Source organism: Bubalus bubalis, chromosome 8, assembly GCF_019923935.1.
Source record: "Bubalus bubalis isolate 160015118507 breed Murrah chromosome 8, NDDB_SH_1, whole genome shotgun sequence".
Lineage (NCBI taxonomy): Eukaryota > Metazoa > Chordata > Mammalia > Artiodactyla > Bovidae > Bubalus > Bubalus bubalis.
Window position 1 is genome coordinate 98,117,237 of NC_059164.1, and position 16,249 is coordinate 98,133,485.

Genomic DNA, 16,249 nt, shown 5'->3' on the forward strand with positions numbered 1-16,249 from the left:
AGAGATCTAGAATAGTCAAGTTCATAGCGTCAGAAAGTACACTGGTAGATGCCAGGGGCCGGGGGTGAGGGGATGGGAAAGGAGAATTGGGAATTCGTGTTTAACGGGGACAGAGTTTCCGTTTAGGAAGGTGAAACACTCAGGAGATGGATAATGGTGAGAGTTACACAACAGTGTGGATATACTTAGTGCCACTGAACTAACTGTACAGTTAAATATGATTAAAATAGTACATTTTATATTATATTTTACCACAACAAAAAACATTAAAAATAAATGAATGTCCTCAAAAATCTAGCTCTGGAAATTGTGTGTCCTAAACAAGAGTCTACCAATGCGATATAATGGTAAATTGTAAGCCAAATAGGAAAAGGAGTACATCAAGGCTGTATATTGTCACCCTGCTTATTTAACTTACAAGCAGAGTACATCATGAGAAACACTGGGGTGGAGGAAGCACAAGCTGGAATCAAGATTGCTGGGAGAAATATCAATAACCTCAGATATGCAGATGACACCACCCTTATGGCAGAAAGTGAAAAGGAACTAAAGAGCCTCTTGATGAAAGTGAAAGAAGAAAGTGAAAAAGTTGGCTTAAATCTCAACATTCAGAAAACTAAGATCATGGCATCTGGTCCCATCACTTGATGGCAAATAGATGGGGAAACAGTGGAAACCGTGGCTGACTTTATTTTTCTGGGCTCCAGAATCACTGCAGATGGTGATTGCAACCATGAAATTAAAAGATGCTTACTCCTTGGAAGGAAAGTTATAACCAACCTAGACAGCATAGTCGGAGAAGGCAATGGCACCCCACTCCAGTACTCTTGCCTGGAGAATCCCATGGATGGAGGAGCCTGGTGGGCTGTAGTCCATGGGGTCGCTGGGAGTCAGACACGACTGAGCGACTTCCCTTTCACTTTTCACTTTCATTCATTGGAGAAGGAAACGGCAACCCACTCCAGTGTTCTTGCCTGGAGAATCCCAAGGATGGGGTAGCCTGGTGGGCTTCCATCTCTGGGGTTGCACAGAGTCGGACACAACTGAAGCAACTTAGCAGCAGCAGCAGCAGCAGACAGGATAGTAAAAAGCAGAGACATTACTTTGCCAACAAAGATCTGTCTAGTCAAGGCTATGGTTTTTCCAGTAGTCATGTATGGATGTGAGAGTTGGACTATAAAGAAGGCTGAGGACTGAAGAATTGATGCTTTTGAACTGTGGTGTTGGAGAAGACTCTTGAGAGTCCCCTGGACTACAAGGAGATCCAACCAGTCCATCCTAAAGGACATTAGTCCTGGAAGGGACTGATGTTTAAGCTGAAACTCCAATACTTTGGCCACTTGATATGAAGAGTTGACTCATTTGAAAAGTCCCTGATGCTGGGAAAGACTGAGGGCAGGAGGAGAAGGGGACAACAGAGGATGAGATGGTTGGATGGCATCACCAACACAATGGACATGAGTTTGGGTGGACTCCGGGAGTTGGTGATGGACAGGGAGGCCTGGCGTGCTGCAGTTCATGGGGTCACAAAGAGTCAGACACGACTGAGCGACCTAACTGAACTGAACTGAAGCCGTATGAAGTAAGAAGAGACAGTGGAGATGATCTGGTTGTTCCAGGTCACTCCTCCAATGAGGAATCTGAGATGAAGGAAGACTGAGTGTGACCTGGCCAAGACAGATGGCAGATCTAGGTGGTGTCAGAACTAAAAGCCAGCAGCCTCCACCATGAAGCTTATTGGGTAGGTGGGAAGAGACAGTAACATCTCAAATTGTTCAAGTGTAATGGGAAATTAAGGGCTTCAAATGAGATTCCATTTTTAGGAGAGGGAAGAGTTTTGTTTCTGGCATAAAGTGTCCCATATGGAGCTTTTATGTGACTTGCTTGTCTTGGAAAAGGAAGGCCCCAAGTACTAGCCAAGACCTCATGGCTGAACCAGAGATGTAGAAAGGCAAATTAAGACTTTCTGTTTGATTAGCTTGGGAAGCCATCATTAAGGACTCATTCTCCCTGCTGTGGTTAAAGTTGTCTATTGAGAAATAAGCCAAAGGAATATGAAGCCAAGAATCTGAAGACTGAAGCCAAACCACTGGGAAGGGCTTTTGACTGCAAGCTACAATGTGATTGAATTAGAAAGGAACATTTGAATCTTGTCATGCTGTCAGCTCGAATTCAACAAGTCTAAAATTGAACTCATCTTTCCTCACAAAGCAGCTCCTCCACTGCACTTTCCTATTAACAACAAAATACTACACTGTAGCTCGCCTTACCACAACACACCCATGATTTCTTTTGATTATCACCCACTTCCAGACAAGGCAGTGTAACACAGGTTAATCAAAGAGCTGCGAGCTAGGGAGAGACCAGTTGTAGAAACCAGGTTTTCTGAATATTAATCTAGTTATCCTTTAACTGTATCACACTACCCTTCACTCCATATTTGTGGAAATAAACCAGTCAGCTTTATAGAATTACTAAGTGACAGTTTATTTATATTGGCATTTGAATTTTGCACACCAGCACATTTTAGCAAGTATGAAGTCAGAGTTTCTTAAGTAGCAAAGAGCAAACCAACCAACCTTCAGAACTGTTCATCTTATTTTGTAAGATACCTAGGTCCAAAAACATTCATAGCATTTGTATTATTGAAGTCAAAAGATAAAGTACTGGATCTAAAAATACCTAGTTTGTAAATCCAACAGGAGCAAACTTCATCTGCCCTGTTAGGTTTGTTTTGTTGGTATAAATTGTATGATTTCATTTGTAAATTATTTTAGCTTAGTCATGATTGATAGACATGTCATGTTTACATATCTGCATTTCTATTTGTAGATATGTAAGTAACACTGTTTAAAAAAAAACACGTGAACTCCAGTGTAAAAAGCAGTCTGGTGCACAGCGCAGCTGCATCCCAACCCATGGAACCATCAGGTCACCCAGCACTGCCGTGCCTTCCCAGTGCTCTGTATCTCAGCCATAGCCCTCCCTCCAGAACAACCAGGCTAACCATGTAGGCCCTCTCCTTTTGAGTCTGGGCATCTGCAGCACTCCAGCTCCAACTCATCACTTGGGAGTAAATATTAGAGGAAACATATCTAACTAGTGATTCCGATTGTATAACTTCCCTAAATAGCTCTTTGCTTCAGATTAAACCAGGAAGCTATATATCACATATGCCTGTGAAACCCTCTCCACCTCTTCTACTTGCTGTTGTTGCTCCTGTTGTTCAGTCTCTAAGTTGTGTCGGACTCTTTGTGATCCCATGGAGTGCAGCACACCTTAGCCCACAGGTTGTATCTAAATACAAACCTGTAGGCTCCCGTGAGGTGCCCAGTGTGAGGGTGGTGGAACCCTAAGGCAGTTTTAGAACAAAGGAGAGGGCCATCGAGGGCACTGCCAGTGGCTCAGTGATAGAGAATCCACCTGCAATGCAGGAGACATAAGAGATGCAGGTTGGATCCCTGGGTCAGGAAGGTCCCCTGCAGGAGGAGATGGCAAACCAATCCAGTATTCTGGCCTGGAGCACCCCATGGACAAAGGAGCCTTGCAGGTTGCAGTCCATGGGGTCACAAAGAGTCGGTCACGATGAGCACACACACATATCCATAGAGGGCACTGCCCTGAGTGTGAAGCCTCTTCTCAGTTGTCAATGACACCTTGCTTCCATGAAAAGGAACTACAAGGGAAAAAATAAATCCAAGCAAAGAGGATATCCTGCTCTGGTTTGTAGTTAGCTATTTGGCTTGTTAATGCCAGATTCCCAGCTTGGTAACATAACTTGATTCTTTTCTGACCTTTGTGAAAATGTATCCACAAATAATTCATACAACATGCTGAATCTTTTCGACGAGTGTTTTGATTACTTTCAGTTCAATTCTTTGGATTTCTGCTTCTAAATCTTTACTAATCATCAGCTTAGTAAAGAAATCTAAATAAGCTAACCCACAGTCTTCAAAGGCAGTTGCTGTTGTATAAATTTTTTCAGTCTAAGCTGTTATTTGATCATTGTCAATTATCCTCTGTTGCTGTTGGACTAATGCTTTTCAGATACTTAAAAGTTTAAAAACTCGTCAGATCAGGTCTCTAAATGTTAAGAAACAGAACCGTCCTCTTAGAACTCTGTGGTTCAGTAAGTAGTCACGTTCAGGGTCGATCCTGCCAAGAAGCTGGTAATGATGGTTGGCATTTGGCTCAAGAGGTGGTGTTTTCAATGTTGCAGAATTGCCTACCAGCGGAATGACGATGACGAGGAAGAGGCTGCCCGGGAGCGGCGCCGCCGTGCCCGACAGGAAAGGCTGCGGCAGAAGCAAGAGGAAGAAGCCTTGGGGCAGGTGACCGACCAGGTGGAGGTCAATACCCAGAACAGGTACTGTCCTCTTTGGAAGGGCACATTTCTCAATCGCTTCTTAGCCAGTCTGATGAAAGAAATGTGTTGGGCGAAGCACTCCCTTCTCAGCCCAATTCAATCTCTTTCACTCTTTCTAGCTTGTTTAATTCTTGAGCGGCCATTATTGGCAACTCACCAGCCTGGACAGTTGATCTGATTTAGACATCAGGACACCAATACTCCTTTCTTCTCACCCCCTATCCCGTCCCCTAAACACACCCTAATTGAAGGATATTTTCTTTGTAATCTAGTAAATTTTTTATTTACTAAAAATCATGGGTCATATTCTTAAATAAGGAAAACTATTTACGTTCATTCTTTAAGGTATTGTTATCTGTTCTGAACTAAAGATATATTAGTTTAATAGTCCTCTGCACCTACCAGTAGTAGAGATAATACTTCAATTCTAAAAGTAGGCATGAATTGCAGATGTCTTATTCTTCCTAATATACACCCTAACCCAGTATTCTCTGTTCTCGGTAATATTCTGCAAGGTGCAGAATCCTGTTTGATTTAATGTAGTTATTCAAAGAAGCTTATGAGTTTAGTACTGCATTTTTCCTTATACCAGTCCTGGTGGAAATCAGGAAAGTCAAGATCTCTTAGTAGTAAGTTCAATTTCTTATAACAAGTGTGTGTTAGTTGCTCAGTTGTGTCCGACTCTTTGCAACCCCATGGACTGTGCCCGCTAGGCTCCTCTATTCATGGCATTCTCCAGGCAAGAGTACTGGAGTGGGTTGCCATTCCCTTCTCCAGGGGATCTTCCTGACCCAGGGTCTCCTGCATTGCAGGCAGATTCTTTACCATCTGACCCATCAGGGAAGCCCTCACTTCTTCTAAAGGGACTTTTAAAAGTTCACACATACAAGGTCACACAGTGCATCATGCTAATAGTTAGTATATGTCATGTATGTGCTCCAAGGTACAGAAAAGATGAGGATGTTTGAGGGGGAATGGAGCAAAAGATAATTTTATTTTAAAATTATGGAACGGTTACATATAATGAAATCATCATATAAGATCTTTTGTCTGGTTTTGGTTTTAGATTCTCTTATTTTGTGCATATTGGGAGGAAACTGTATTTGATAATCCCCTTCATTCAATCTATATAGAAAATTCTGAAGGGAAAGAGTTCTGACCTCTTTAACGTGAATTTCAGTGGGTGCACAGAAGGTTTCTGAAGGCAGTTGTGAAAATGCTGGCAGGATGACTCAATCAGGAAGCTTCTTGGTTAGGTGGACAAACAGACCTCATTCCTCAGTAAGTACCTCCTAATTAGGGAGGGTGTATAGCCAAGAGGTTGAGGTTTGTTCTTTGGGGTTCACCACCTGGCTTTGAATCCCAACCTGACCCTCCCTTCACTAACTCTATTTTTTCAGTTAAATGGAAATAAAAATTATACTTTTGTTTAAGGCATGTCATTAAATTTAAATGAGATGATAACACATGTAAAATGCACATAATAATCTTGGCCATTATTAGGAAGATGGTAGCAGAATCTTATAAATCAGAGCAGTATGGTCATCACTTCCTTTTCCATTTTTGAGCTGAGGGAGATGGGAAAAAAAGAGTTTAAATACAACATTTTACATTTTAAGGCCTTCCATGAATCTGGCTATTAGGGAATAATCAACAATGCCATAAAAAGTTACTAGTGCCTGTAGTTTTCTTGCTTTTAAAATCTTGCTCCTACTTGTATTTCTCTTCTTTCACAATTACTATTACTAGTTATTTCATGCTATTGATTGAGTACAAAATTCTTTTTTTTTTTTTTAGTAGCTCATATTCATGTAATTTACCTCTGACATGAAGAATAAGTATTCTTCTTGGGGCTAAGCAACTGTAATTGGTACTCAGCTTCTACTGATAATAGCTATCCTGATTTATAAATAGCAAATAGCAAAAAAAGATTCAGTAGAGTCTGTTATTTCTTAAGAGTTCTTTAAGCCAACTAGCATTTTGGAATTTGGGGTACCTCTTAAAAATTATTTAAATTCAGTTGATCCAAATGCCTCACATACATAGATTTTCCCCCTTAAATTCTAAACTATTTGCATTTTCAGAGAAGTTTAACTCTTATGTGTCTAATTCATCAACATGATGCCTTACAGCAACAGCAAAGGCTGAGAAAGTTTGAAATCTAGCCTCTACTCTGCCATTTCTTATTGTTAAAGGTGAAGTGTGTTTTTCCAAATTAAGTGAACTTGAACTTCAAAAGGGCCAAGGTTGGTATGAACCATGAAATTTGATGGAGTTTCAAAACACTGCAAGACATACTTTTCCAACTCTGGTCACAGTCCTAGGATCACATGACTAGCTGTTTCCTGCAGTGAAGACCGACACGCCTGGCTTGGGCAGTGTCCAGCCAGCATCCCACAGTAGTGAGCATGGTGATGGACATGCTGCCGTTTGGATTTTAGAGAGTTTCTCTTCTTATTTTATAAACATCAAATCTAACTGTTCTTTGTCTACTCTAGAAAAGAAGGGCAAGAGACCCTTTCCTCATGGAAATCTTGACAAAGAATATAGATGGTATATTATGTATATATTAGTTAGGGCAGCATCAGCTGCTTTAACAATGAATTCCCAAACTGGGTATTTCTGATTGGTAGAACTTGCCCCCTATCTTCTGTCCTCTTGTGAGTCTATCAACCTCAGGGGCTTTGGAGTCCTCTGATCTAGCCAGCAGACAGAGATTGAAAAGGAAGAGAATGTACCTCTGCTTCTTATTTGTCCTGGCCTGGACATCACACTTCTACTCATACTTCATTGGAATTATTGGTCATGTGGCCCCACCCAGGTGCAGGGAAGAAGGGAGGATTAGGCAATGACTTGGTGGGCAATGACTTCCCCGTGACTAAGGAAGGAGGAGCATGAATTGCGGTGGACAGTTGGATGTCCCCACCGTGGGGGTTATTAGCCTGAATATAGCATCTGTGCACTATTATTAATACATACACTCCCTTCCTCTCAAAGTACTTTGTGTTCCAGAAATCCAGATCAGGAATTCCAGATGACTTTGCAACATGTGGGAACACTATATGATATGAGAGGAATTTGTTTCTTCAGTTTGGTTCTTGTCTTAATTTGAGTTCTCCAAGAATCAGATTCTGAAGCAAAGATTTAAGTGCAGTTTATTTTTAAAGTGATCCTAGGAAAAGCTGGTAGCAGTGTGGGAAAGTGAGGCAGAGAAGGCAACGCAACCAAATAAAGGTTTTCTTTCTGAGCAAATTACCACTGTGAGTATCTGGAGCTCAACTCCACTGGGAGCTCTAAGATCTAGTGTGGTGCAGGTACCTTGGAGCTATCTGATTCCAAAGGTGAAGGGAGCTGAGGTATTTATTCACTAATGCTCATCAATTTTTGCTAGAGGCACAGTGCCCAGGGGGCATTAATGCTCAGCTCTTCTGTTTACAGAATAGACTCACCATGGCCAGAGAAAGACCATGGACAAAGGTTTGCATATGCTGTCATTGAAAGCCAGGCAGGAATGTACTAATATGGGGTTATAAATGGGGAGTGTGTGTATATATATTTCTCTATGTATCTGCTGTAGTTCCCATGTGGCACAGTACATGAATCCAGCTGACCAATTAATCAGCAAGCTGTCCTTGGTGTCATTTCTGTTGTCCAGTGTGCCTGACGAGGAGGTCAAGACAACCACCACCAACACTCAGGCGGAGGGTGATGATGAGGCTGCTCTCCTGGAGCGACTGGCTCGGCGGGAGGAAAGACGCCAAAAGCGCCTCCAGGAAGCCCTGGAACGACAGAAGGAGTTTGACCCAACAATAACAGATGCAAGTTTGTCGCTCTCCAGCAGAAGAATGCAAAACAACACAACAGACAATGAAACGGCAGAGAAGGAAGGAAAAAGTGAAAGTTGCCAGGAAAGGCAGGAGCTGGAGGAAACGGAAATAGTCACCGAGTCACACCAGAAGAATGATTGGATGGAAGCGGAAGAGAAAAAGAAAGAAGAGAAAGAAAAGGAGGAAGAAGAAGAAGAGAAGCCAAAGCCAGGGAGCATTGAAGAAAATCAGGTAGAGGTGGTGGTAGAAGAGAAAACAGCAGACACCCAGCAGGAAACAGTAATGCCACTGAAAAATGGGCAGATCAGTGCAGATGAGCCTAAGACCGAGGAGGAGGGGGAAAGGGGCTCAGATGAGATTCTCCAGAATGAAAAGATGGAAGAGGAAGCCAGGGAAAGAGCTGAGGCAGAAAGGGCCAGGTTGGAAGCAGAAGAAAGAGAAAGAATTAAAGCTGAGCAAGACCGAAAAATAGCAGAGGAGAAAGCAAAAAAGGAAGCAGAAGAAAAAGCAGCTGCCCAAGAGAGAGAAAGACAGGAGGCAGAGGAGAGGGAGAGGATCAAGGAGGAGGAGAGAAAGGCAGAAGAGGAGAGGCAGAGGATCAAGGAGCAGGAGAGAAAGGCAGAAGAGGAGAGGCAGAGGATCAAGGAGCAGGAGAGAAAGGCAGAAGAGGAGAGGCAGAGGATCAAGGAGCAGGAGAGAAAGGCAGAAGAGGAGAGGCAGAGGGCAAAGGCAGAGGAAGAAGAGAGAGCTAAGATAGAAGAGCAAAAACGTAAGAAGCAACTAGAAGAGAAAAAGGGGCAAATGCAAGAGAAAAAGATTAAAGGGGAAAAGGTAGAGGAGAAAACAGCAGGGAAGGGGGTCAATGAAAAGAAAGTACAAGAAGATAAACCTCATACAGCTGTCCCAAAGAAACAGGTACAGTAAACCTTTTGCACCAAGTGTGTGATGCCTGCAACTTGCGAGAAATGTAATGCACATCAAATTTGGGACTGAGGCCACATTCCTAAGGCCCCACATGCTTAATCGTTTGGCAAGCTGTTCATTTTTTTAGGTCATAGCAATATGCAAGCATAGAGCAATCAACTGAGGGCTAAATATTCCACCAACCAAATTTACTGATACAACCAGAGAGAAGTGAATTGCTCTGTGCTTGATTGCTATGAATACCAGAAAAAATGAATTAACCCAAAGATGACAAGTGTGGTGGTGCTGCACTGAAATGATTCTGCGCCTGCATCTAAACTCATTCCTTCTAACAACTTACCTCTCTCCACAGGTCTACATGAGGCAGGAGGACCATAACTCCTCACCTCATCTATTGTGTTTGGCATCTAATAAAAGATGCTAAAAGTTGGGGTGGGAAACTGACATGACGAATCGTGGTCAGAAATATCTTAAGAAGACAAAAATAACCCCCTTGAAATTAACTGGTAATAAAGGAGGGAAAGGAGCCATTTTGGACCTTTTATTAAAAAACTGTCAGAATCCTGACTTGCCGTCATGTAGACCTGAGCCTAATGTAGACTTGCAGAAAGCCATTCATCTGGGGCAGCATCAACTTAAAACTGGTTGGTAGTTACGAGCACACATTCTGCTTCTTTTACCATCTGGGTGATACAGATTTATGTAGCACAGGAAGAGTGGAATGGGGCTGGGGGAGTGTCTGTAATCTAAGAAACATTTTTTTTTCTCTGTCTGCAAGGCTACATTAAAAGCACTATACCTAACCAGAAAAGAAAAGAGATGCTTGTGTATTCAGCTTTCCAAAGAGAACTCTCTGTCGCTAAGTCTGCATTGCACTCAAGTCATCTTTCACTTCTGCTTCTTACAAGGGGCTCATAAACACAGCTATCATAAGAGATGATCAGGAACTAGATGCACCAAACACTCAGGAGGTTTTCAACACTCACGAGAAGCACCACGTCACGCTGGACCTCAGCGAGCACGATGGCAGGCACACGAGGAAAGATTTGGTGGGAGGAGACTATCCCACATTGCTGTTAGAACCACTGGCACTGGGGAAATGTGAGGATTGGTACAGCCACAGAGAAGCCACTTCACGCCACATGCAGAGTGACCTGAGCACCCTCTCACTCTTGCTTTTAAATAAGTGACCTTACCATTCTTGAAAATAAAAAGGAAGAAGAAAGGGGGGCTAAAGTGCCAGCTAAAAGAGAAAAGTCCCAAGAAGACAAGGCTGCCTTCAAAAAAGAAGAGGTAAATATCACTGAGAAGGAACCTAGTCATAAAGCACAGAGAGCAGTGTTCCATGACGTTTCAGGTCAGATGATCTCTAAACTGTAACCTCTAACCCAGTATTTTTCAAGCCATGGCTCATGATCCATTGAATGGTGAAATCAATTTAAAGCAAAACTAGTTTAAAATGTCAATCTGCATTTTTTTAAAATGAAGTAGAGTAGAAAATATCAGAGGACATCGTGGCCACTAAGTATTGCATTGTGATATAAATTGTCTTTTCTACTATGGGTCACAGTCAGAAAGCTTGAAAAACACTTCTCTGATCAACCTTTCCTGCTTTCTACTGTCCTCAAAAAAAGCTATTTTTTTTTTCTTTGAGCCATCCTACTTTCATTTCAATCATGAAATATTTCCAACTGGCTTTGATTAATGATTTAACTTTTCCAAGGGAAAACACTCCCACACCTCTCAGTAGAAAATCTGATGAACTGAAGATGATATTTGGTTTTCAAAAGAAAAGCTTGGCACAGTGTTCTGCATTGCATTTCTGAGGCACACACAGGAGCTGGTGCCAGGGTGTTTGACTGTAGGTAAGTAGTAAACAAGTCAGTGGACCAGAGGCTGCTGCAGAGAGCATGTCATTATGTCCCGACATAATCAAAATGCCACATCAGAAAGCCTGACCTCAGGACTTCCGTGGCCATCCAGTGGTTAAGACTCTTCGCTCTCAATGCAGGGAGCACTGGTTTGATCCCTAGTTGGGGAACTAAGATCCTGCATGCCACATAGCACAGCTTAAAAAAGAAAGGAGAAAGAAAGAAAGCCTGATCTTGTTTTAACCATCATGCTTATGTTAGCTCCAATCAATCCTAAAAATGATGATAGTATTTAATAAGCTCAAAGTACTTGATCATGGTAAAACTAAATTACCAAACATAAGATTTGAAGTACTCTGCCTGTGGGACTGAATTGTAGTTATTGAGCTCCAACTCAGATGGACTCTTGCTACATTTTTCTGCCCATTATAGCACAGAATAAGACACAGACAAATCTATATTTAGCAAATACATGAGATTTAATAGGAGAATGATTATTTTCTTAAACCTTTTTTTCCTAAGATTCATGTAAAAAGAACTCTAGTTCATGTTATATTTATTTTGTTTTTGGTATGTGTTCCTCCCATTTTCTAGTCGAACTTGTGGTGGCTTGGGAGTAAAAACCAAATGTGAACACTGCCCAGTTAAAAGCAGGAGAAAGCATGAATGCTAAAAACTAGAAAACTAAATTTGGCTCTGATGAGGCTGCTGAGAAATTTGTTGAACATGTTGGGAAACAACTGTTCTCATTCTGTAACAGAAAAACAACTACAAATTCATTTCCAAAAAAATGAACATGACTCTGGGACTAAACTCAGAACTATCCCACATATATTATTTATTTCGCTTCCCACATATATATTTATATATCCCACATATATTATTATTTAGCTTCATCTCTAAAGCTAGCATTTTGTGGGGGGGAATATCTTGAACTTATTTTTTAATTGGAGTATAATTGCTTTACAGCACTGTATTGGTCTCTGCTGTGCAATGGCATGAAATCAGCTATGTATATACACATACCCACTCCCTCTCGAGTCTCCCCCCAACCACCCATCCCACCCATGCAGGTCATCAGAGAGCTGAGCTCCCTCTGCTATACAGAAACTTCTTGGGGGGAATATCTTTAAGTACAGGAGGAAGAGGGCATGAAATCATAGCTTGGTGATTACGTTTCTGTGGAGCAGGAGAGGCGGAATGACTCTATGAATGCTCCATTTCATTCAGTTCAGTCAGATGTGGATTGTTTTTAATGACCAAGGCATTCTGTGTCCACGTTTTGTGTCTGTGAACGAGAAGGAGCTCACCAGCAGCCATCCTATCATCCTTTAGCCTCTTTTCAGATAAGGCCCCCAGTTCAACGGTGGCTGTGGTTCGATGATTTCAGTCCTGCCCCTTTCTCAATCTGCCCTCCAGCACATTCCAGTGTCCCAAAACTTGGCCTCTTTTTGTCACAAGAACAGATTAGTTCCTTAACCCAAGCTTTGGGGAGAAAAAACAAAAACTGCCATTCCTGTTTTAACATTGCATACATAAATTACTAGTTGAATAACTAGGTTTTCCCCCTCTCCACCTGTTTGTGTAGCTACTCCACTTAGATAACTTTAAATCATAGTTTACGTGATGTGGCCATTTTAAATGCCCTCCTTCTACCCCCATCCCGCTTTTTGTTCTCTACTCTCAACAAAAGTCTTTCCTTTCATGGAGTTGGCACGAAAAGGAAACGCAAACATCAGGTGAGCTACATTTCCAGAAGTCACTCCAGTACCTTACACAAAACCTTCTTTCTCCCACTGCAGTTTAACTGTTTGCGGCAGTGAATCACAAATGACCAGTAACCCTGAAACGTAATTTAACTTTTTCTTTTCCCCAACTATAAAATGCCTTCTTTTAATTTTTTAAAAATTTTTGTTGAAGTACAGTGTTGTGTTTATGCTGTACAGCAAGTGATTCAGTTATACATATATTGCATGTGTGCATGAGTTCATGCTCAGTTGTGTCCGACTCTCTGCGCCCCCATCGACTGTAGCACACCATGCTCCTCTGCCCATGGGATTTGCCAGGCAAGAATACTGGAATGGGTTGCCATTTCCTACTCCAGGGTAATCTTGCCAACCCAAGCATCGAACCCACATCTCTTGTGTCTCATGCATTGGCAGGCGGATTCTTTACCCACTAAGCCACCTGGGAAGCCCTTTATACATATACATATATTCTTTTTTTATCTACATTCTTTTCCATTATGGTTTATCATAGGATATTGAATATAAAATGCCTCCCTGTAAAATGCCTCCTTTTAGTTCTTCACCCCAGAGCTTGTTTTTTGTTCTGGCCTCTAATAGGAAAACAGTTTCCAGCAGAGCTGTTCATATAATAATGAAACTAATATTCATATCACATAGGCCAGAGCCTCTCACTGAACATCAGGGTACATGCTGGTCACCTGGGATCTTATGAAACACAGACTCTGACTCTGTGGGTCTGGGTAGAGAGCCTCAGCTCCCCCAGGGAAGTCCATGTTGTCCATGGACAGGGCCATTCATATGATAGACATTGGGCCTGGAACAGGAATTGAGGCTTCTGAATCTAACAAAAGTATGTTCAACTTAGTCTGAAAAAGTGTAACTTGCACCGGTTCTTATCATTCTTCTGGAATCAAATGATACAAAGCAGTACAACAGAGAAACTGGTGTCTCAGTCCTTTTAGACTTGTTCACAACTTTTTGAATGTCTCTCTGGCACAAGAGTATGTCACTGGAATTCCTACCCCTACACACATACACCCATGTGTTACCCCACTGATCACTTTTTTTTTTTTTTTTTTTGGCTGTGCTATACCCAGTTGTGTCCAACTCTTTGTGACCCTGTGGATTGTAGCCCAGGCTTCCCAGGTGGACTAGTGGTAAACAACGTGCCTGTCAATGCAGGAAATGCAAGAGACATGGGTTCAATCCCTGGGTCGGGAAGATCCCTTGGAGTAGGGCATGGCAATCCACTCCAGTATTCTTGCCTGGGATAACCCCATGGACAGAGGAGCTTGGCGGGCTACTGCAACAGGGTCAGACGTGACTGGAGCAACTTAACATGCACAGACTAGCCTACCAGGATCCTCTATCCATGGGATTTCCCAGGTGAGAATGCTGGAGCAGATTGCCATTTCCTACTCAGAATACATGGCCCTGTATTAATCCATCAGCACAGATTCTCTTCTTGTTAACATTTTGATCTAGAGGCTCTAATACTTTTCCCAGTGGGCTCAGAATATCCCATTAGCTTAGGCTGAATCTGCTATAGAAGCCAACCCACTGTGCTCCTTAAAGTGTTACGGAATTTATTTATTCATTTCCCAGAAAGAAAAAATAATTTGCAGTCAGCATTAAATTATCATTATTTGTTTGGGAATTTTTTTAAGTCTTCCAAAGAGAATATAAGCATACCGTCTACCACAACTTTGCCAATACAGGAAGAACTTGTATAGTTAGACTTGTTCACAACTTTTTGAGTCTCTCTCAAAAGTTAGAGAGACCATACAAGTTAGACATGTATGGTTTTATAAATCTATTTTACACACATTTTTGGTCAGTAAATTAGATAATGCATTTGGGGAGACTGGAAATATCTCTGACTCCAAAATAGGAGAAATGAGTTTCTCTTCGTATAGTGCTCCACAAACTGTAAGGTGTGACTCACAGTTTCTTTCATGGGTTCACTGCAAGGGGACCCCCCTCACCCTTAAATGTGTATCCCCAGATACTTCTTAACCAGGATATAAACTCCCATCCATAGTTTCTGGGGCTATTCCCAACAATGGTAGGTCAGAATGAAAAGAGACCTTGGCTTGCTCCTGCCTGCCCAATAAATACTGATTTACCACCAGGCAAGGACAGTCGAATTAAAGCTGCGGGACAGACCAGGAGCTTCCTTCTCTTCTCTGAGCCTCTCAGCACAAATCTGGAGCCAAGAGGGAAGGCACAGGATGAAGGATTAGGAAGGGATCATCTACCCCAACCCTCTCTTTTCATGCACACGGAACCAGCATTCCAGAGATGTTAGGTGACTTAAAGTAACAGTTAGATTGTTGACAACACTAAAACTAAAACTCAGATTTCCTGACTTTCAGACAAAGCACTCAGAAAGAATAGCAAAATAACAGCCTTCCTCTCCAGCAAGTCCAAGGGATGTCCTAGATATATGCCACTTGGATAAAAATTAAAAGTCTTAACTAGCTAGGGCACCGTGGTAGTGAATAGTCCATCGACAGTAATTTAATCAAATAATACTCAGCAAAAGCAATCAGGCAAAGGACTACTGAAGACTCATCAGTAAAGAACAAAAAAAAAATCCTTAGTAAAACATGCACTTTGGTGGGGGTTAGGTATCGGAAGCATAACAACTGCAAAGAGGTGAGTGATCAGGTAAGGGGTGGGACCATTCTTGGCAGCCCCTGGAGCCCTGAGTTCTTACACCCAAACCCTTCCCCTTTGGTCTCTTTAGAATGTTAGTGCTTTGTCACTGTTTGTCTTCAAATGAGCAATAATGAACCTCACCTGTTCTCACACTCATTTTTTAAGAATAGGTGAGATGATAAAGGTAATTTGAACTCCTTTACCTCCCCCCCAAAAGCTATGCAAATTCAGTATACTTTTAAACAATCTGTCTCACTGTGAGGAACTTGTAACACAAAGCCTACACGTGCACACAAAAAATTAGAGCTAATACCTGCTCTCCATGTACCACCTTCCTCTGTCTCCCACAACAATCGCAAAGCCACTTTCAGAGACTAAATTATCACCTTCAATGGAAGTCAAGGTCAGCCCTGGAATTTTTCCTTTGCGTTCTATCTTTAATGCTTTAGATTACTACAGACATGGCCCCACAGGTCTCTGTGTCATCCCTCTAAAGTTAGGGTTATTATGTCTTCTATCCTGAAGATCCTAGTTATTCATTTGATTAAAATACTAGGGTGGTCTTCCTCTGACATCTGCCAAGACTGACTTGACAGATCTGGCTAACTCAGTAGGTTTCTTATTTCCTCCTCAACACATTCAAGTCCTTCTCAAAGAAGCACCCGTCATCCAAGAAGAAACCTGTCCAAGTAACTTGGCCATTCTCCCATCAAGGCCACACTAATAATTGCTCTTCCCGGTGGGAACTGAAAACAACGCCTCTCATGTGGAGTTTCCATAACATAATGGTTTCCAAATGGTAACACCTCCGTCACTTTTGAAAATAAAACCTCAGTGAAATAAGGGATGATC

At 42.0% G+C, this 16,249-nt stretch overlaps 1 protein-coding gene across 9 annotated transcripts in view; it reads left to right on the forward strand.

The window, feature by feature from the left end:
* The window catches only part of CALD1 (caldesmon 1), a 204,610-nt gene that overhangs the window by 159,188 nt on the left and 29,173 nt on the right, over positions 1–16,249 (forward strand). For 7 of the 9 annotated variants that reach the window (XM_044946883.1, XM_044946884.1, XM_025291551.2 and 4 more), the window contains 3 exons: positions 4,220–4,366; positions 8,022–9,108; positions 10,333–10,410. In XM_044946883.1, coding sequence (XP_044802818.1) covers positions 4,220–4,366; positions 8,022–9,108; positions 10,333–10,410 — 1,312 coding nt within the window. The remainder of the gene's footprint in view (positions 1–4,219; positions 4,367–8,021; positions 9,109–10,332; positions 10,411–16,249) is intronic. The other 2 variants (XM_006079868.4, XM_044946885.1) reach the window with 1 other exon arrangement.